The sequence below is a fragment of the Protopterus annectens genome, chromosome 6.part0 (assembly GCF_019279795.1).
Source record: "Protopterus annectens isolate FY-2018-M chromosome 6.part0, PAN1.0, whole genome shotgun sequence".
Taxonomy (NCBI): Eukaryota; Metazoa; Chordata; order Ceratodontiformes; family Protopteridae; genus Protopterus; species Protopterus annectens.
In genome coordinates, this window is record NC_056737.1 from 266,146,604 (window position 1) to 266,168,710 (window position 22,107).

General features: G+C 35.0%; 1 protein-coding gene across 1 annotated transcript in view; it reads left to right on the forward strand.

The window, feature by feature from the left end:
- Nucleotides 1-22,107, forward strand: part of PLA2G4F (phospholipase A2 group IVF) — a 1,189,208-nt gene that overhangs the window by 537,029 nt on the left and 630,072 nt on the right. Inside the window, exon 7 of the mRNA XM_044074012.1 lies at nucleotides 12,895-12,958. Within this exon, the coding sequence (XP_043929947.1) occupies nucleotides 12,895-12,958 (64 nt within the window). The remainder of the gene's footprint in view (nucleotides 1-12,894; nucleotides 12,959-22,107) is intronic.

The following is a 22,107-nucleotide window of genomic DNA, read 5'->3' on the forward strand; positions in this document are numbered from 1 at the left end:
CTTCTCTTCCTCAGTCCCAGGATCTTTCCTCACTTCCTTCCTTACCTCTATCAATTTCTCTAACACGACTTTCTCTGTAACTATATCGTATGCCTGCTTTTCTCTCACTTTATACTGTAATTCCTGTTTGTATTATACAAACTTATCTTTAACTTCTCTATATAAATTGGCTAAAACTTCTGTATGAAATTATTTCCATAGGCTCATAGATTCATAGTTTGGTACTAGGCTATCAGCCCTAGGGCCTATACAAGCCTAGCCATAACAATTCCCTGGATATTTCTTCCCACAATATTTACTTCTCTGGACCCTTGTCTAGCAGGGTGACTGACATGATCCCCGGGGTGAATTTTCTATCTCCCATCCAAACATCAAGGTTCCTTTTGAAGACGGCCAAGGAGGTGCTCTGCTTGACATGTATGGGCAGTCTATTCCAGAGTATGGGGAGTATCTGGGTCAGGAACCTATCCCTCCAGCATGTTTTGTTCATTGTGATGACAAGGTTTAGATCCCTGGAGAATGTGGCTCTGAGGGACTGGGATTTCTTTAAGTGGAGCATGTCCAGCAGCTCAGGGTTTGACATGGCCTTGTATGTTAAGCAGAGATCGCCTCTGAGTAGACGATATGCCACAGAATTTAGCTGGAGTATTTTTAGACGGTCAGCATATGGCATCTGCTTTAGTCCTGTGATTCTTTTAGTGAGGTATTTCTGTGGCCTCTCCAGCTGTTGCAGATGTCTTGTGAGGTACATACCAAACGGGGCATCATACTCTATAATGGGTCTAATGAGGTTATATAACTTGCATCTGATCTTCATCAGTGTTTTCATATTGTGTCTAATTTGGTATAATTATTTAAAATGTATTTGTTTTTTGGATTACTCTTAAAGACTGTAAAATTATTGTTCTTAAAATATTTTGTAATACATTGGAGCTTTTCTCCCTGGGTCTCCACTGAAAATGGACTCATCTCCATTCAGACTTTCATGATAATCAAATGTCAATAAATAAGGTAAATAGCTCATTCAACTCCTGCCTTCCCTTAAACTTCGTTCCTCCTCCAAAACATTATTCTGCTTTGTATTGTTACTACATTTCCCATTTCTTCTATGTAATTTGTTCCTACCATTTTCTAAAGATCTCACTTCCATTTCCTTTATCACTGTTACCACATTCACTACTCCTAGTACAGTTGCTTGAGATTTTGATTTCCATTTTCTAGTAACTGCTTTTTTGCCAGCTACCAGAATTAAACTCAGCAAGGCCTTATTATATCTAGGCAATTCTGATTCTATATCACAGCTCAAAAAATCATTTCCTTAGTTACACCAATTTGCTCACCCGGTATATCTGACAGAGGAGTCTGCAGGGATTTTTTTTAAGTCTGCCAACTCATTACACTCCCAAAAAATATGTTCCCAATTATCTCTTTCTTCCCTGTCACACCTCTAACATTTGTAATCTATTTGAGGAAAAACTCTTTGGAATCTGGATGGGGAATATAAAATACCTATGCAAACATTTCTAAGCAAAAAACCTAAATGTTCTAGACATTGTTGCATATTTGAGAGCCATGCATATATCATCCCATTGTTTCTTTGTGAATTGCTTATCTAGTCTCTTTTTCCAATCCGTTCTAACCTTCTCTGATTCCTATAGTTATCATGCAGTATTTTATACAGCCTACTAATTATCTTTTTTTAACAGCAGCTTATGTTCTAGACTTTACTAAAAACTCTACTAGTGCTGGTCTTTCACTTAGGATCCCCCTATTCCTTTCTATTTGCCTATACTCTGATGTCAGTCCTTGATAGGGAAGGCAATCTCTTGTCTGCAGTCCAAATGAATTCTTGGCATCTTCCCTTTCTATTACTTTTCATGTCTAATTATTTGTTCCCAATATCTTGGTTTTCTTGAAAGTTTTCTCCAGTAAATTCCAGCCCCTCTTGCCACTTCTCTGTACCCCTAATTGTAGTCATCCCTATCAGCAGAATCTCCTTTCTCTATTCCCTTGTTGGCTTGCTTCTTAGACTAATTTCTGCTACATTATGAATATAATATTCTGGGTGGTTATTGTTATTCTCCTTAAGGAGAATATCACAGTCTCCACTTGTTTCTTGAGCCCCCCCCCCTCCCTGTTTCTCCTCTGGTCAATAAAAATACTCCTGACCTATGTATAAAACTAAAGGGACTAAAAACATTTTCACTGCTTCTAACTTTGCTATCCATATCCGTAAAATAGGCCTTCTAGTTTTGTCAGTTTTTGTATTATCTTTTTAGTCTCCTTCCACATATCCTTAGCTGCTATAGCAGAATCCTCATTAATCCATGCTCCTAAGTATTTTATTTTATTATGTCCTCATAATTATGAGTATTGCTGAACTAATTTGTGTGTGTACATAGTTTACAGCTGTTGCTTTTGTTTTATCTTCATTAATTTTGTATGCAAAAAAAACTGTCTCATAATGCTCCACAGCACTGAAATGTCCTTTTTCTGGTTTTATCAGATACAAAATAATATCATCTGCAAGCAAAGACAGCTTTTGTTGGTTACCATACCAGTTATATCCTTGAATTTCTGAGTCCCTTATTTTCTTTGCCAATGGTTCTACATATAATGCAACTCTTGCCTAGTCCCTCTGCTCAAACACACCTTATCAGAGGGGACCCCCCCAACTTTAATTTTTGCCTCCAGTCCCTCACATATTCTCCTAACCAACTATATAATTTTATCATGGAATGGAAATGCTTCCATTGTCCTGCTCATAACAGCTTACTCTGTCAATTGCTTTCTCTACATTAAGATCCAACAACAACAGTGTTATTTTCTCACATTCTGCTTCCATCTGGATAATCAATGTTCTGTTAATGTTGTCAAATGTTTGCCAACCCTCCACAAAACTGCCCTGGTCCATATCTATCAATTTTGGCATTGCATTTGCCATTCTTTTAGCCATTATAGACATAGACACTTGATAATCATGGTTTAGAATTGAAATTGGTCTATATGAAGCTGGATCTGATGGGTCTTTATGTATTACAGCCACCACCAATGTCTTCCAGGATGTTGGTGCTTCTCTTCCTTTTAAAATACTGTTAAAAACCTTCTAGATCTTTATTACTTTCTTCCCTCCTAGCTCCCAAACATACACAGGAAAATCATCTATCTCTGGGGACTCTCATGTGGATTGGTTATACATCACCAATTTTATCTCATCTTCTCCTGCCCTGTTAGTAATTGACCCTCATCTGCCTCTAACCTTGGCATATTTAATTCTTCCATAAATATTTCAGTTTGTACTTCTTCTTGATTTCAGTATTTCTCTGCTTTATACAGATTTTCAAAAAAATATGAAATAGTTCTAATACCTATACAGGATCTCTGGTTATTTTCCTTGCTATAGGCTTCCTAAGGTTAGCAACAGCCCTGCCTACTTTCTGTTGCCTGAGCCATTGTGCTAAAAGCTTTCATGCTCTGGAGTTAACAAAAAAAGAAAACAGTTGCTTAACAACAATCTTTCTAAACTCATATATGTTATTGGGGTACTCCCTTATTTTCTCTTTAGCACTCTGCAGTTCACCTATTTTTGTTCTGTGAGGTGTTCCCTATTCTGCAATACTTTAACCTTTATCAGTCCCTCTAAATAATTCTTGTTACTTAACCATGTCTTTTTTTTTAATTTCCACCCTGTTTTTAAATTTCACTTTGATTTTATCACACTCCTTCCATAATAACTTCTGAATAATTTCCACTATGCATTCTTTAATTTCCTCTCTGTTTAATAGATACATGGGGAAGAGCCAACGTCTCATTTTTATTTTAGTTATTATTGATCTGAAATAGTTATTGTATGCATATAAAAACTGTCAATTAAATGCACATTTCTGTGAAATATAATTTCTGAATAGCCTAGCCTTGTTTTTGTATCTTGGCGAATACAATGTAAATTCTCTCTAAATTCCTACAACTGAATTCAAGACTTCTATACCAAATATTTTCATAAATTTCTTCAAATATTTTCATAGATTTATTAAAAAATCTACCCTTTATTGTTATATTGTCCCTTCTAGACCACCCAGATACATCCTCATTGTTGTAAATCAAATCCTAGTCTCCACCCAAAAGTAATATTCCCTGCTGAAAGCTGATTATTTCTCCCAGAATTTTTTAAGCTTCATTATAGCAGTTGTAGCTGAAATATAAATACATGACATTGTAATACTCCTCCCTTGCCAGTAGCCCCTTACTACTACAAATCTGCCATTATTATCTTTTCCTCTCTTCTTGAAGTTAATATAAGTACTCTCTGTTTTTCTTTGTCACAGATATTCCACTGAATAACCATCCTAAAATCCTTTATCAAATTCACATGCCTAGTTCTTTCCAAATGTGTTTCCAGTAGCATAACTATTTGCACTCTGCATTTTTAATATAGTTCACTTCTCTTCTTTTTTGTATATATCTGTGATACGACTTAGATTTAAAGATAATATGGAAAGTGTTGTCATTATGATAGCAAGTTATTTTTACCACCTGTTTTTAATCCAACAGCACAGCCAGTGGTTCAGGAAGATGTAAATCACAGTGAAGTCTATAAAATCACACAAAAAAATGTTTTTCTTTTTTGTGTGATTTTATAGACTGGACTGTCATTTACATCTTCCTGAACCATTGGCTGTGCTGCTGGATGTTGTTTGTGGGAATACTGACTTTTTGTTTTACCAACAGTACATTTATCCTAGCTGCGACCTGGTTTGTGTTTCTAGTGTTTTTTTTTTTTTTTTTTTTCAAATGTCTAGTTTCGACTTTTGCATTTCATGCATACACCAATGTTTGGCAGCTTAATCTTTTATACAGTTGTTTCTTGTCATATCCATTTGAACATATGTCACATATAACAAGATATTTTGTTTTAATGAATATCCTCAAAATAAAAAAAAATCCCCCTGAGCACCTTATTAATCTGCTAACTTAAATGCAAACACACAAAAGTATGTATATCTTCAAATAATGAAGTTTAACCTTCTTGATAGAAACATTTGCCCCAGACTGACAGCTACACTTTCAGGCTGGACTTGATCTATAATGAAAAATATCCATGCTAAGATGCATGGTACCACTTGTGCTTCTACTTACAATAATTGCTGTCTATTTCTGGCTTATTTATTTCCTCAGCCAGATGTAGAAAACAACTTGAATGCTTTCAGAAGACATTATCTCCTAGCCTTTGAAAGAAAGAACTATTCTGTTTTTACTGCCCTTATCAGCTTGTCGGCATAGAAACATGAAAACCTGATACACAATTGCCTTCATCTACAAGCTTCTTATGTTACCCTGTGAACATGTATTTGCTAGAGGAAAATTTCTTTACATTTGGTGTTCTTTTATTTACTTGTTTTCCCTTTAAAATTTATTATTAGATCAAACTGAGGGCCTTAGTTATTCTCCTCTGCAAAAGTAAGAAAAAGCACATCAGTTTTACTTCTATCATGCTATTTTGTCCAGGCTTTTTTCTCTTTTTACTTGGCAAGGCCTACATTTCTTGACACTGAATAAGAAAAAAGAAAGAAAGAAAGAAAGAAAGAAAGAAAGAAAGAAAGAAAGAAAGAAGGAAGGAAGGAAAAGGAGCACCTGTTTTATTTAGTATCCCTATTACACAAAAATAACTGAAAAAAAGTTTTAGTTTAAAGCATGCAGCATATGTCATATTTTATAAAAAAAACACTGTTAAGAACAAAAACTGTTTTACTTACAGTTATCTCATTCTTTCTTTTTCCCCTCTTATTAATGTTCTTCCAAACATTAATGACATGAAGTAGGGCATATGTTTTGGAGTACTCTACAAGCTTATCAGAGTCAAAAAAGTCCAATATTTATAGGTTTTCTTGTTCTGCATATTTCACAAATGCAACTGATGCTTTGTAATCCCACATTTATTCATTAATTTCCAAATTGCTGGCTTTTCTTTCCATTCATCTCCATCTCTGAAATCCAATCTCTGGTTCATTTAATTTTCAATGCTATTTTCTGTGTCTCAGCATTTTCCTTTGGAACATTGTGTGTGTTTTTTTTTCCAGTCCATTGTGGATCAGTGTTTAGTTTTTCGATGATTAGGTATCAATCATTATTGACTTATTTCTGTTCCGATGAAAGGCTTGACTTCCGTATACATGTATATGTGTGTATATATATATATATATATATATATATATATATATATATATATATATATATATATATATATATATATATATATATATATATATATATATATAATATATATATATATATATATATATATATATATATATATATATATATATATATATATATAGTTCCCCTTCATGTGATCGAATTTCTCTAAACTTGAAATTCATAAGCCCAAAGCCAGAATCTTGAGTTTAAAGAAACACAAAAATATGAAGGGACATAAAAAAATGTACATCTTTTTAATGTTTTTTCTAATGTGTCGCCCACACCCCCTACTTAAATACTCCTACTCCGAGATCGCACTACAGCGAAGGAAAGGGAAATCTCCTATTCTGTGCTATATGCGTAAGCGCAAAACGGAAGACTTTCCAGTCTTCTGCTATACTGCAGTCATGTAGCATGTGGATTTAACCTTGAAATGGTGCAGGGGGGACCTGGCCCCCCTGCAGAAAGGTAAGTGAACCCTTTTTTCTCTAACCCTAAACTTCACACTTTCGAGTGAATGGAAGTTCGAGATTTTCATCTCAAGCTTATGCATTTCAAGCTTCCATTCATTCGATATTGTGAAGGGGAACCATATATATATATATATATATATATATATATAGATATAGATATATATATATATATATATATATATATATATATATATAGATATAGATAGATATGTGTGAATGTATGTATGTGTATTTATATATATATATATATATATAGAAAGCGAGAGAGAGATCTATATATATATATATATATATATATATATAATATATATATATATATATATATATATATATATATATATATATATATATATATATATATATATATATATATATATATATATATATATATATATATATATATATATATATATATATATATATAGAGAGAGAGAGAGAGATATGCACATATGTGTGTTTTTTTGCAGTGGATATAAAAAGTATATATGTATATATAAAATAACTAAATGAATATATATAAAATAACTAAATGAATATATATATATATACACATATATACATATATATATATATATATATATATATATATATATATATATATATATATATATCCACACGCATATGTGTGTTTTTCTGCAGTGGCTATAAAAAGTTTACACACCGCTGTTAAAATGTCAGGTTTTTGTGATATAAAAAAAATGAGACCACAATAAATCATTTCAAAACTTTTCCCGCCTTTAATGTGACCTATGAGCAGTCACAAAAATTGTTCCATACCATTTGAGTAGCAAAGAGGCACACTGTATACCTACCCTTCCAAAACATGAATCATATTCAATTTATCCATTATTTTCAAGTATTGGTTATTATTTTAAGCATTTATCTGTTCTTTGCTTTTTTGGATTCTTTTTTTCGAATAGCATGTTAATATAGTACTGTTTGAGTTCATCATATCATGGTGTTGTGATGCCGCATTACTTGAGATTAAGCATTTGTTTCAAGTTTTTCTTCTGAATTTTTTTGGCTAGGGTGGGATTTTCTGATAGGGGCCTTTTTTTAGCCCATTCTTTAGTGTCTATTTTTGTTTTTAAATATTAAATGAGTTAGGAACTGGATTAAGAGGTTGAAGGTGGAGGAGTTTTTTATTCTAGGCCTGAAAGTGTATTTGTTACTGTTTCTGGTCATGTTGTTGTGCCTGTGAGCTGACTGGTGTGTACTGCAGGTTTATCTGAAACAGGAAATTGCTTTGGAAGAGAAAATGATTGCTATAGGAAGTTTGAAGCATGCTTACAAGATGGATGCTGCAGTTTTCAGATTACTGCAGTGTAAATACACAGTATGCCAGATTCAATAAAGCCTACACTAAGGGTACACTAAGTGTTCATGATATGTATTCAAGAACATTCTTATCACATTCTTTGTGCTTTCTAGTCACTCAGAAAGATTACACTAAGTGTACATGTAGTCTACATTTTGTGATAACCTTTATGATTCCTCTCAATATTTAAAGCTGCAAGAATATCAGTAGGAAAACTAAAATTAGGAAGAGGAAGATGTGAGTTATGTCTGTGTTGCCTGTTCACTCAGAACGGTGTACACTTAGTGTAGGCATTTATTGAATCCCGGGGAGGGATTTTTTTTTTTACTTTCTTTTTTACTGTTTTAATGTGTTTATCCTTTGAATTAGGCATATTGATTTGGTGTGTAGGAATGAAAATATATTTACATGTATTTATTGGGTTTAACTCTACTTTTGTTTTCTAGATTTTTCCTTTTATTTTACATTTATTGCCATCAGTTGAGTTTTGAATGGGCAGTTCCTTCCTGCTTGGATTTCTTTACTTTTTATGTTTCATTTCTTTGGCCTGCTTGCTGCGTGGTTTGATGGCCATAATAAGATCATTATGGCCACCATTCTGTGTTACTTTATATAGGAGTTTGGTATTTTTATATTTATCAGTAATTTATTGTTCAAATAATTTTTTTAATGTAGTATCTGATTGTGTCGGTAGGAGTTCTGGTTTTGAACTTTAAGATGAGTTTCTTTTTCTAGAGGACTGTTCAGGTTAGATTGCATTTTAGTGTGGTGTTTCCAGCTTGTAACATTTGTATGCGTATACAGACATTCTGCTCTAACATCATATGGCAAAATAAGCATATAGTTTACCTGAAGTCAGCTGCATATTCCATTAGTATTTCTACTCCGAAAGGTTAAAACAAAGGCTAAAAATTCTTCACGTAAGATTTTGCATATGGGGGAAATATATAATTTTTGTTAGTTGTTCATCGAGTTACAGCACATAAAAAGGTGCAGCAGTGTTGGTATGGAGTCTGTATCTAAGCTTATTAGATGTCTCGTATTGTATTCAATAAACTGTTGCAGAGATTGCATGGATAACCAATTATCTTGCTTAATGTTATATCTAGCTAAAAGGCAGTTTATTGATTGAATTTTGTTTTTATCTATAAATTGGTGCCAAAATTTTAAATTATTGTCCTTAAGATTTAAAATGTTATTGATATTAAAATACTCTAGACAATCAGAATTGTAGGCGATGGGAAATATAACAAAAAATAGTTGTTTAATACTATAATTACTTTCTATTATATTTTTGAAAGTACAAAATATTTGATTTATACCATAGGAGAAATTATCTTAATTAACCCTTATCTGCTGATAATAGGAAACGGCTATTAAAAATCTTTAAAGAGCACCACATCTTATTTATATTGGAAGTTGTTCACTTTGAAATTTCTTCATAGAAGTATTTTTACTGCATATAAAGTCATCATTATTACTAAATGTATGGAAATGAAATGTTGGAGATGTGGTGAAACTTCAGAAGTATTTCTAGAGCCTGATCAGATTCTCCATAGCAAAAACTTACCATGAAAATTAAAAAAAAAATCTGTTCTGTAAACTGCTTATCAAATGAGCCTTACTAGCAGGCTGAGCAGGGTAAACCAGATTTCTGTATGTCTAACATCATCAGCTCATTCTGTGGACTGGGAAACATAATCCATCTGACATGTTCTAAGTCTGCTCCATGGCTTTTTCTCCAACCGCCATGGCTTTCTCCCATTGGGTTGCACCTGCTGCAGTTCCCATGGGAGGTGCCGAGGGGACATTATCACAGGGTGCTTTAACTACGTCAGCCATCCCCTCTCAACATGGAGGAGCAATGGCTGTAATTCTTCTTGGATTCACACTCTTCATTCTGTCATGGAGTGTTAATTCAGCAGCTTTCTGAAGTAATTTTATTTCTCTCCCTTTAATTTATGATCTCATCCTTTTGGTAACTACCTAAAAGTCATGACTATAGGTGAGGATGGAGACATAGACTTGACTGGTGAATTGAACATTTTGTCCTGTAACTCAGCTCTCTCACTTCACCACCACAGTCTTGTACATTGTCTATAGTGCTGCTGTTGCTAAATACACTTGTTGGTTAATCTACTCCTCCACTCTAACTTCAGTTGGAAACATGATTCCAAGATACTTAAACTTCACCACCCAACATGTGGAGAACAATTCAATGTTTTCTGGGAGAAATTCATGACCTCTGATTTGGAGGTGCTGATTTCATCCCAGCCACTTCACATTCTGAATTAAGTTATATATATTAAGAGGGCACTATTATCTGCTAACAACAAGACACTTCTCACTTCCCAAAGAGCAAAATCTCCAGGACTTATCTGTATCTTGACATCTTTTATTGAAAAATCACAAACAATAGGGCAGACAAGACTCCTGTTTGGTAGAGTCCTTCACATACCTTGAACATATTCAGGTTAATGAAGATAATTTGGACACACCTCTTAGTCCTCAAATACAGGCACTGAACAGCATGCAACACTGGACCGGGAATCCCAAAATCTAGTAATATTTCACAGAAAACATTCAAGGGTACGCAGTCATATGCCTTCACCAAATTCACAAAAGACGTGTAGGCAGAAATGCCAGACTCCCATGACCCTTCCAATATATGTTAAGGAAAAAGATTCCTCTATTCCATGGCCAGGAAAGAATCAGAATTGTTCCTCCTGAATCAGATGCTGTGATATTGGATACACTCTTCTTTCCAGCATCCTTGTTTCATACACACTGAGGAATTTCATACTCCATAACTGGATAACGCCCTCCATTTCCTCTTTTTGAAAATGGAGACCACTATATCATTTTGTGACCTGATATTCCATGCAATATTGAAAAGATATTTTAACCATGATACCTCAACAATATCTTAAGACTTCTGCATTTCCAAACAGATATTATTCATTCCTGCAGCCTTAAAACAGCAAAACTATATAATATCTGTACTGACTTCAACTATTAAAATGGACCCATTACCATCATCCGCTTCTGGCACTGACTCCTCAAAAGATAGCATATCAAATTCAGGAGTTCCTCAAAGTGGTCCTTTCACAACTCCAGAAGCATTTCCAGGTCAATGTTTTTCCATCCTTGTTGAGAAACAGGCTGGGTAGCATCCTACCTTCCCTTCCTCAGTCAAAGGATCATTTGCCAGAGCCACATTAAGGTGCCTAAAATAATTTTACATACTCTTGACAAACTCCTCCCATACCCTGGCCTTTGCTTTGGTTACTGCTGTAACTGCATGGATTTTGGCTGATACCTATCACTGAAATATTGAGGACCCCCCCCCCACTTTCACTTAATTTGTAAGTATGCATATTAGCCACCAAGGGTAAGGATAGGATAGAAAACAAGAGATACCCTCATGACTGTTTGGACAATGGCTATGCTTACAACTTGCTGTCACGCCACTTATGAAGAATAAATGGGGGTTTGGTCATGGGCAGAGACTAGGTGGTCAGCTGGAATAGGGTATGGGTAAAAAGTACTAACAATTTAAAAAAAACTCCAAAAGAATCAGTAACAGACCTATAGACACAGTCTATCAAAACAACAAAATCATATACAAAAAAAAAAACTAAACAGAAATAAACTCATAGGTCTGCAGGATGGATTTTGTATGCAAATAATTGACCATTTATAGTACTGCTACATAGTCAACTATTTAAAAGTAGTACCCACAATTTCAAGAACTATTGCTTACTTACCACTATTTCCTTGTGGTAGAAAGGTATTCCTATTAGATTTAAATTCTCATTAAGGAAAAATTCTCACAATTTTGCTGACAGTAGTATACCTGGGCCTTAGATTGTCATGAAGACCTTTACTGTTGAGTGGATAGAATATTGTAAGAGCAACTTTCTGCAATGACAGGTATGACTTGGGTACAAGGGTTTCATCCTCATGTGCAAACAAAGACAGCCATGGTAAAAACCTGCATTACTCATGCACAAATACATTATATAGTGCTGCCATACCTTAAAATGAAATGTCCTTCCTTTTTAAAATGCTGCACTTTTGTTATGGAGCTTCATTTCTTTTCTGTTTCTTGCTGGAGTGTCCAGGGATAACTTCAGCAATGTACTGTGCATGCATATGATAAGGCTTTCACTTTATGTTAGTTTTAATGCAGCTAATACCTTGTTTTTTCAGGGAGAGACATAGATTCCTGGTGGATTATGAATATGAAGATGCTTCTATACTAATTAAAATTAGTGGATTTACTGCTGCTTGCTTACCCTGAGAATTATGGGATTTTTTAAATGGACTTCTTCACATATCTGTATATACTAACACTGGACAGCACAATGATAGGAGGAAAAAGGAGAAGGTTCCTAATCCCCACTGTTACATGATCTTGCTATGTACCAATGTTATTTGTTGATGAATGGGGTAATTCGTTAAAGGTCCTTCACCACTTTCCAGTTGGCCAGGTAGTGATTGACAGTCCATCTGATATATGATATGTATGAAATAGACTCAGAAAATGGTGAAATTTGACATGCTAACAGGAGTGTGAAAATATGTTCAATGTACAATTGAAAAGCAAGCCCCCAAGTTATCACATAATAAAAATTACCACAACGTCTAGAATATGTGCTTAACAGATATTAGAATATAGTTAGATTTAAGAGGCACTGATCCATTGAGCTCAGGCCTTATAATACATTTGGTTTGCAGTAATAGCTGTTCAGTGCATTACACAACATGTGTTATGTCTCTATACGTGTGTGTGTGTGTGTGTGTGTGTGTGTGTGTGTGTGTGTGTGTGTGTGTGTGTGTGTGTGTGTGTATAAAGTCTTGCATTTCCCATTTAATTTTTCCTGAATAACTTATGGTTTAATTTAGACTCGCCAGTGTATTTTCGTTGAAGGCAGATTCAAAGAAGAAAATATATTTCAAAGGCAAATAGGTAGGTGGTACATATTTCCACAATTTCCATTTTTATCTCCTTAATAATTATCTTGTATTTCTTTAGCTTAAAGGAGAACTGTACCCACAGAATGAAAAATCATGTTTATTTCTTCATATCTTGGTGTTTGCTACATTTTAACACCACCTTTAGACTTTATGTACTTTTTATATTTTTAAATGTAATTCCAGTGTCTGCTCACATGGAGTCCAGCATCTTGATTTTTCAGTCTACCTCTAGGTAGACCACAATGCAGTCTTTGGCTTTAAAATATTACATCATAACCCCAAAGCTCCTGCTAATGCATTGACTTTACATGTCTTTTCACGTATACCCTGCTTTCTTTTAGTCTCTCAGGTTTAATTACCATTTCTTGCTTTTCAATGACTATTTAAAAGACAAACAGGGATAATCGCATGGAACAGTATTTTCAGTGCCTGTTACTACTTTGAACTGTGTCTCATGCTGCGAGCTGTCAATCACAGAAGCAAACAGCTAAAATTACTTTTGCCACTTTGACAGATACAAAGTGGAGGTGTTTAAGAGGAGGAGAGATGAGTTACTACAATTCAGCATAGAAAAAGAATGAAAACTGGCCACTTTAGAAAGAAAAACAAGCAACAGGCACTGAGAATACAGTTCTGTATGATTATCCCGGTTTGTCTTTTAAGTAGTCATTGAAATTCAAGGAATGGTATTAAGCCTGACTGACTAAAACAGTGATGGTGAACCTTTTGGGTTCAGCGTGTCAAAAATTTGGAAAGTGCCTAATTTGACTCTGCTGGTGTGTCACCACCCCCCGCCAAATAAAAATAAAAAATAAATAAATAAGTAAATAAGTAAATAAATAGACAAAATGGCATATGTCTCAATCCATAAGGAACAGATCTCAACAGCATCAGTGACAAATCTAGAAATAAGAGACATGGACAGTTTTAAACTATTAGTACTATTAGTTTGAGACACTGGCAGAAGAAATGGAAGTCTAATGAAGTCTAATAATTGTCATTATTAAGTGTAAAAAGTTGCCAGTTTTAGGAAGGATTAAGAATGACAGTTGAGAGGAATGTAAAACAGCACACTCTTAGAAATGCAGGCTACTTGCTCTTTGCAGAAGTATAACCATGAAGAGAAAACAGTGTCAGCACTGCCCTTTGCAGACTGTATCAAGAAAGTATACCAAAATAGTCTTTGAAGTTAATAACTTCCTTACCTCTGTAGCAATGTTGTTGAAATGGCTCTTTGCACAATGCACTTCACATGAGCAATGAATGAAAAAGCAGTGTCTTTGGTAACTTGGGTGTTGAGGATCACTGGCATGTCACTCAAAATGTTGTGGGTGTCACCTTTGACATGTGTGTCATAGGTTCACCATCACTGGACTAAAAGAAAGCAGGGTATACATGAAAAGACATGCAAAGTCAATGGATTGACCGGAGCTTAGAACCTATGATGTAATATTTTAAAGCCAAACACTGCATTGTGGTCTACCTAGAGGTAGACTGAAAAATCAAGATGCTGGACCCCATGTGGGCAGACTCTGGAATTACATTTAAAAATATAAAAATAAGTATATATAGTCACAAAGTTGTGTTAAAATATAGGAAACATCAAGACATGATTGTTAGAATCCCCCTTGTCTCATGTAGGAATGTTTCAGTGTCAACACTGCAAGTATTGTAGGTTTATTACTGAAGGCTTTTATGTTATCCTGAAGCATACTGTCAAAGAAATTTGGACTAAAAGCAGATGTACATGTGGATCTGAAAATGTGGTCTACTTAGCACTGTGTGAAACTTGTGAAAGTTTCTATATAGGTAAGACAACCAGAAAACTTTCAAGTAGAGTTTATGAATATCTTTTAGACATTAAAAAAGGAAACAACAATAACACCTTTGTGGAAATTTCTGCAGTTTGTGATATTTTCAAAAATGTTTTTCTTTACATTAGACTATGTTGATAAGCAACCACTAGGGAGAGAAACTAACACATTACTTCAATGCAAAGAAGTAAATTGACAGATACTATTGTTAGACATTAGGTGACCAACGTCAAATAAATACATTAATGTTAAATGTTTGCTTAAAGCACTGAGAATTTGAATATCCTTGTTTTAATTTGTTGTTTTTACTAAAAAAATGTTTAGTAATTGACAGTATGTATTGATGCATTTTGTTTCATAAGTTTTTGACTGATTGTGTTGCTGACTAATCATGTTTTTTTTTTTGCACTATTTAAATGAAATTTAAGTCTGGTTTAGTTCTAACAAGTTCTGTCATATTAAATAATGAAAGTGCTTAGCCATTCCAATATTTTTCTTTTCTTTCTGTATAGTTTATTTGATGCTCTCTGAATCTCCATTTGGTTGACATTTTTGCAATGTTTTTAATGGTTAAGAAATTGCATGCTGACATCATAAGAAAATCAGGTGATAATTTTATTTTTCTAATAAAGAACAGCAATTGTATTTTCCTGTTTGCTAATAGGGCAGCATTATTCCAGAACTGTAATACTTTTCAGTTTGAAAGAACACTTAACTAGCAGTATGAACCTTTGATCTTTTATGACCAATTTTAATAGGCTAGGCTCAAGATTTTCTGATTATTGCAAAGATATCATGTAATTTTAATTGGATATTTATAATTTTTCTAAGAAATGAAAAATATTTACTTTTTACATCAAATGTTCTTAATATTTTGAACAGCTTGTTTTAGATAAGCTTTATCTAAAATAAATGTGTGATACAGTCTAGAAGAGCATATTTAGTAAAATAATATATGATGACACATATGGCATTGCAGAAATACTGAATTTGCAACTAAAACAAATTACAGAATACATTTGCAAACATGTACAGTTATTAAAGAAACCAGGAAACTCACATTTCAGTTCTACTGTGCAAAACACAAATAAATATTACTTACAGGTCATCTTCAACAAATAGCCTTACATAAACGATGCATTCATTGATATTAGAGTAGCGGTATTAAAACATCAGGTGTCACTGCACGTTGTTTTCTCCAGATGTAATAGTTCTTGGTCTTGGAATTTGTACTATTAAAGACAGAGGCTTTCTAGCCTTTCTGCTGTCTAAAGCAGAGACCAACAAAAATAGTATGACTGTAAAAGAATTCATTCTGAGGTTACAAAATTGTAAGCAATAATGAGCAAATTATACAATCTTTGATAAATTAGCTGTGCCAACTTATCCTGTCTCATGGAACATGCAACTCTGACCACTAGAATGCATTATAAAATTACCTTTTTAAGTGATGATGGGATTTGAAAACACATTCCCACTACATGTAAGAAGTTATTTAGTCATAGGACTACAAAACATAAAAGGACTGTCCTGTGTAAGGCCACCGTGTCTGGCAGTTTAACACAGAGGGTTAAGACAATGGGCTGTTAAAGAACTTCATCTTGTGGTCCAAGCTCTGATTCTCTCAGTTTCCTTTTGCCCACTGCATGACTGAGCAAGTCACTTAACCAAACAATGTTCCCAGAGGTTACCCATGAAAACAGAACACACACACACACACAAACACACACACACAAAGTTAAACTTACATGCCATTCACTAATGGATGGAAAACTATGCTATGCTAGAAAGCAATAAACAAGTAAACTTGCATTATATTCCATATTTTGAAATATATATAATGTAACACAAACACAAATATATAGTAATGAAACACAAACCAGACACACACTATCAAATTGGGTGACTCCACATCAGCCAGTTACCAGTGGCTGACCAGGTTTGCAGACAACTGAAAACTAGGTGCAATCATTGAATTCCCAAATGTTGTCAGTATACTCCAGGACGGTTTCATGAAGACCAACGACTGATGTATTAGTCACTGTCTCAAACTGATTGCAAAGAAATGCATCATCATTCCCTTTAGCACAATGTCCCCCCACACCATCAAATTAACAACAATACCCTAAGTACCCATGAAGTGGTAAGACACCGGGGATCACAAGTTGAATGTGTCCTTAACTTTGACCACCATGTGTCTACTGTAGTAAGGAAAGCTTTCTGCATAACACGTTTGGTTAGTAAATGCATCACCTCGAGAGCAAAAGAAGTTATAACCCCTATACTTGGCACTTATCCTGCCATAATTGAGTATAACGCCCCATTTGGCATGTACCATACTAAGCACCTGCAGCAATTAGAGAGACCTCAGAGGTTTCTAACAAAGAAGATAAGGGGCTCCAGCATGTGCCTTACACAGACTGACTAAAGTCCATGTCACTATATTTTGTATTGTATAGACTTCTTAGGGGAGACTTATGCCTGACCTACAGAGCAATCCAAAACTCAAATCTAATGAACTTCCTGCATATCTGTAAATCAAACGGGACTAGGGCTACCCATTCCAGGGACCTAAATTTGGCCTGCGACTTAAATAGGATATGCTGGAGGGACAGATTTATATCCCAGTGACTGCAGCATCTTTGGAAAAGGCTACCAATTCATGTGAAACAGAGCACCTCAATCATGCTGTTCAAGAGGAACCTGGACGAGTGGATGGGGCAACATAAATTCTTACCAGGGATAAAGCCCACAATGCTCCTGGACATGGACAGTCATCACTAAATGCAATCTTGGGTATTGACTAACATTTCTATTGTATTACATTGGGATGAAACGACTAGGTTTAAAATGACCTCCTGGTTGATAACAGGATAATAGGAGATTACTAGGTTATCAAAAAAATTCACAGACATCTTGATTCTTCAACTGTTACACATTTTAGCAAGAATCATATAATTTCCATTAAAATACAAATAGGTTTCTAGTTTTGTAAATCCTGAATGCTCACTTAGGTTTATAGGTTCATTAGTAAGTAGTAGGCTTGCTGACCTTTTGGGCTGTTTTAAACCTAACTAGTTTCTTTTTTGGTGCTTGAATTAATCTCTCCCATTTTGTGTTACATTGGCCTTACCTATCCCATGGTCAATGATTATATATTACCCTTAGTGACAAAAACTGTGATGATACCATAGATAATTTGAGGAAACCCATTCATGGGGCAAAGAATTTAGGAGCTGTCTCTGTCCATTAGTAGTACAAGGGGCTTTCATGGAGTACATTTTCTGTTTTCTGTCCATAAATCCAAGCTACACTTGAATCTGAACAAGGATGAGCATTTTTTTAATGTGGATGGGGAGTCTGTTTCAGGATAAACCTATCCCTCTAAACTGCTTTGTTAATGTTGCAAAAAAGGTTTAGATCCCTAAACCAGGTATTTCTGATGCCGTTTGACTTGTTGAAATGTAATAAATTCATCAGTACTGGGTCAGAGGATGCCTTGGATGCCAGACACATGTTACCTCTTAGCAGACTGTAGGATACTGAGAATAGTGACAGGGCTTTGAGTCAGTCTATGTAGGTCATGTTGCTTAGGCCTTTTATCCTTTTATTAAGGTATCTCTGTGGGCATCCCATTTACTGCAGGTGTCTGGACAGATACTTGTCAACAGGGGCATTATACTCCATGACTGGCCTAATGAAGATAGAGTAAAGGGGAACAATGACATGCCTAGATCTACACACAGTCCCTTTGTTTATAAGGTGAGCAAAATAAAAAAAAAAAACTTTCTTATGACAATGGACACACATTATTCAAAATTTTGGTCACTTTCCACATGTTTGTGTCTTTCGGCTTTTCCCAGTTAGGGCCACAGCGGAACTCCGGTCCGCTAATGATTGGCAGTTGATTTTTACGTACCGGCTTGCCAGGCCTGATGCACAACCTTCAACGAAGGTATGCCCATTCACACATGTCTTCACGCAGAAGATGCTCTAGCTGAGAATCGAACCGGACAGCATCTTACTGTGAGGAGACAACGCTACCGCAGCACCACCACCGCGGGTTGGTCACTTTTCACATAAATTCCTAAATTCTTCACAACTCAGTCAACTCTTAGGGGAATATTGTCAATGTGGTAGTTCCCCAGCATAGATGACATCCCTAAGGATACTATAATGCATTTTTTGTCGTTTAGTTCAGTCCATGATTTTGGCATTAGTTATTAATTGGGTACAAACCTTCCTGCAGGATGGCTAAGCCATTTGGACTTTCAATGACTGCACACAGCTTACAGTCATCTGCAAACTTAGTCAGTTCCAGAACCTTGGTACTGACATTTTCGTCAGAGAAGTAGATGCCAAACAGGAGAGGTACCAGCACAGAACTCTGGAGGACTCCACTAGTGTCTGGTCTCTTTGTGGAGGTAATTTCCCCTATTCTTATTTTCCGCATTATATCTGGGAGCCAGTTGGCAATCCATCAGGTGATATAGGGGTTTATTCCCAGTTTATGTAACTTTTTCACTATGCCTGAATGGGGGATTGTGTCAAAAGCTTTGCCCAGGTCGAGATATGCAGAGTGTACCATTTTACCTTCCTCCATTGCTTTGGTAACCTTTTCAAAAAAGTCCACCAGGTTAAGTAAGCATGACCTGCCCTTGACATATCCAGTCTGAGATGGGTTCAGGGATTCAGTGTTTGGAGGTTCCCTTTGCCTTTATTGATTAGTTCCATCAAAAGTCTTTCAATTGCTTTGCATGTGAGACTGATCAAACTTATAGGTCCGTAATTGCCTGGGTCTGTGGAAGGGTCTTCCTTATACAGGGGAATCACTGTAGCTGTTCTACATTCACTTGGTACAAAACCTGTATGGAGAATGAGGTTAAATAGTGTTGGTGGTGGTTGGGCAAAATTGTGCTTCATGCTACTTAAGATGCATCCAGAGGGTATTGTCAGGACCCATTGATGCAACATTTCTAGCTTTTGATTGCACTTTAGGACTTGGTCTTGTGTGATAGTTGAAGGCAAGCCAGTTTAAGGTATATCATAAAGAACCAATGGAGGGGGGGGGAGAGGTAAGGTTACACCTGAATTTATCATTAAATAGGTTGGCTATATCTTCAGCCTTATAATGGAAAGAAGAATCTCATAAAAAAAACAACCACAGGAAAAAACTGTAAAAGGAGCCAGCCAATTCCAATAAAAAGTCTTTTAGAAGTATATTCAGACACAAAATTTATTCCAGCAAGCGCTTTCGTCTTGGTCCATACCAAGACTTCTACAGAATAAAAAGACACAGTAAACCCCAATTTAAATATAGACACTCAACTGAATAATTAGAACCCCATTAATTAATACATATCTTTACAAAACTTTAAAAAGACAGGCTTAAATAAAAAACAGACTGGAAAGAATGCCAGATGTCTATCTAATCGATGCCCTGAATTTTAAAATAAGTGCTAGAGACAAAGTGTCATTTAATCCAGGTTAAAAAAAAGCATTTAATAAAAATTGCCACTTTAACTCACATAGTTCAATATTTAATTCCCACCACCCACCTCCTGGTGATTTTTGAACTGTTTCTAAAATACCAAATATAAATCTTTTAAATCCAATACATTTCAAAGAATGTCTGTACAAAGCATTTTTATAATTTTTTTTAGAAATAGCATAACCGTGTTCATATATACATTTTCTTAATTGTCTTTTGGTCTTGCCAACATAAAAATATTTACAGGTGTCACACACAACTAAATATACCAAACCTTTTGTGGCACAATTCCCAGGTTTTAAAACTGCTTGTCTTGTCCTTTCAGGCAAAACTATAATTTTTTCATTCAAAATAAATTTACAAAAGGCACAATAACCATACTTCGTCGTACCCTTTTCAAGTGGGTTATACACAATGATATTATGTTCAAACAAATATTTATGATTTTTCCCAGTTCTGTAAATAAATCTAGGTTCTTCCCCTAAAATTTGTGTTAAATCTGTGTTGGTCCTAAAAATAACCCAATATTTTTTCATTATTTCCTTCACTTCTTTGGAGCCCTCCCCAAAAGGAACTACCATACTTCAGTTAAATTCTTTTACTAGTGAGTTTGTTTTATACCTCAAATTTGCAGTGCCCTCACCCAAAAGAGGTTTAAACTTCATACCCCAGGCTTGTGCCACCTCAAGTATTACTTTACAAATGAGGTCCCCTGGATAACCTCTTTCTACAAGTAATTTTGTGATAAATAAAATTTCTATCCTTAAAGAATTCCAGTCAGAGCACATTCCTGATGCTCTGACTAATTCACCTTTTAAAATATTATTCCTAGTTTTAATGGGATGTTGACTGTTAAAATTAAATTAGCTGTTAGAAAATGTTTCTTTATGAAAAATAGTGGAACTGAACATACCCTTAAATTAATCTTTAGAAATTCTCACATTTACAAAATCTATACTAGTATCTGAACTATTACTAGTGAAGCTTAAAAGTGAGGGAAGATGATTTAAATAAAAGGCTAAATCAGTCCTTGCTGAACCTGGTTCCTTCCAAAAAAAGAAAACATCCAAAAAACAGAGATATAAATACCATCTATCTTTGAATTCAGTTGTAAACACAAACTTACGTTCCCAAGCATGCATCACAATATTTGCATATATGGGGACACAACTGGCCCCATTGCTATTCCCTTTATCTGCTTGAAAAAATTCCCCTCAAACATAAAATAATTGATGTTAAGTTGTCTATCTCGCCTTCATTCTTGCTGGTTGGGTTCGGAGCCGATCCTCGGCTCCGACTCGGCCATCTTCAAAAGCTCGAGAGCTGTTTACTGGCTTGAGGCCTCCCCATATCCCATGATACCTGGCACTAGAAACCCAGATCTCATTTGCTGCTTCTACTGTAAGGTTGTCTTACTGGCTCAGGTTGTATATTTTCATTATTTTATCTGTTTTGACAAAAACTATTAAGGTTTTTAGTGTAGTTTGTTAGTTGTAATTACAATCTTTCTATAGAATATCTTTGTTTCAGGAAACACATTTTAGTTAGAGAGTCCCCCCCCCCAATCTCTTCCTTAAGTAGCCATTTAAGTTAGAGGCTAACCCTTTAAAAAAAAAAAAAATTTTTTTTTAGTATTTACATAGTTTAGTCTTATTTGTTTGTTGGTAGTGTAGGATATTGTGTCTATTTCTTGGCTGGTTTTTGGGTGTGGTAACTTGTGTGTGTGTGATAGTTATATATCCTAAATTTTGTTTGTGTATTGTGTTTGGTGTTCCTTCCTTAGGTACGTCCAAGGATACCAAGGTGTCCAGATTCAAGAAGTGTGACTCATGCTGT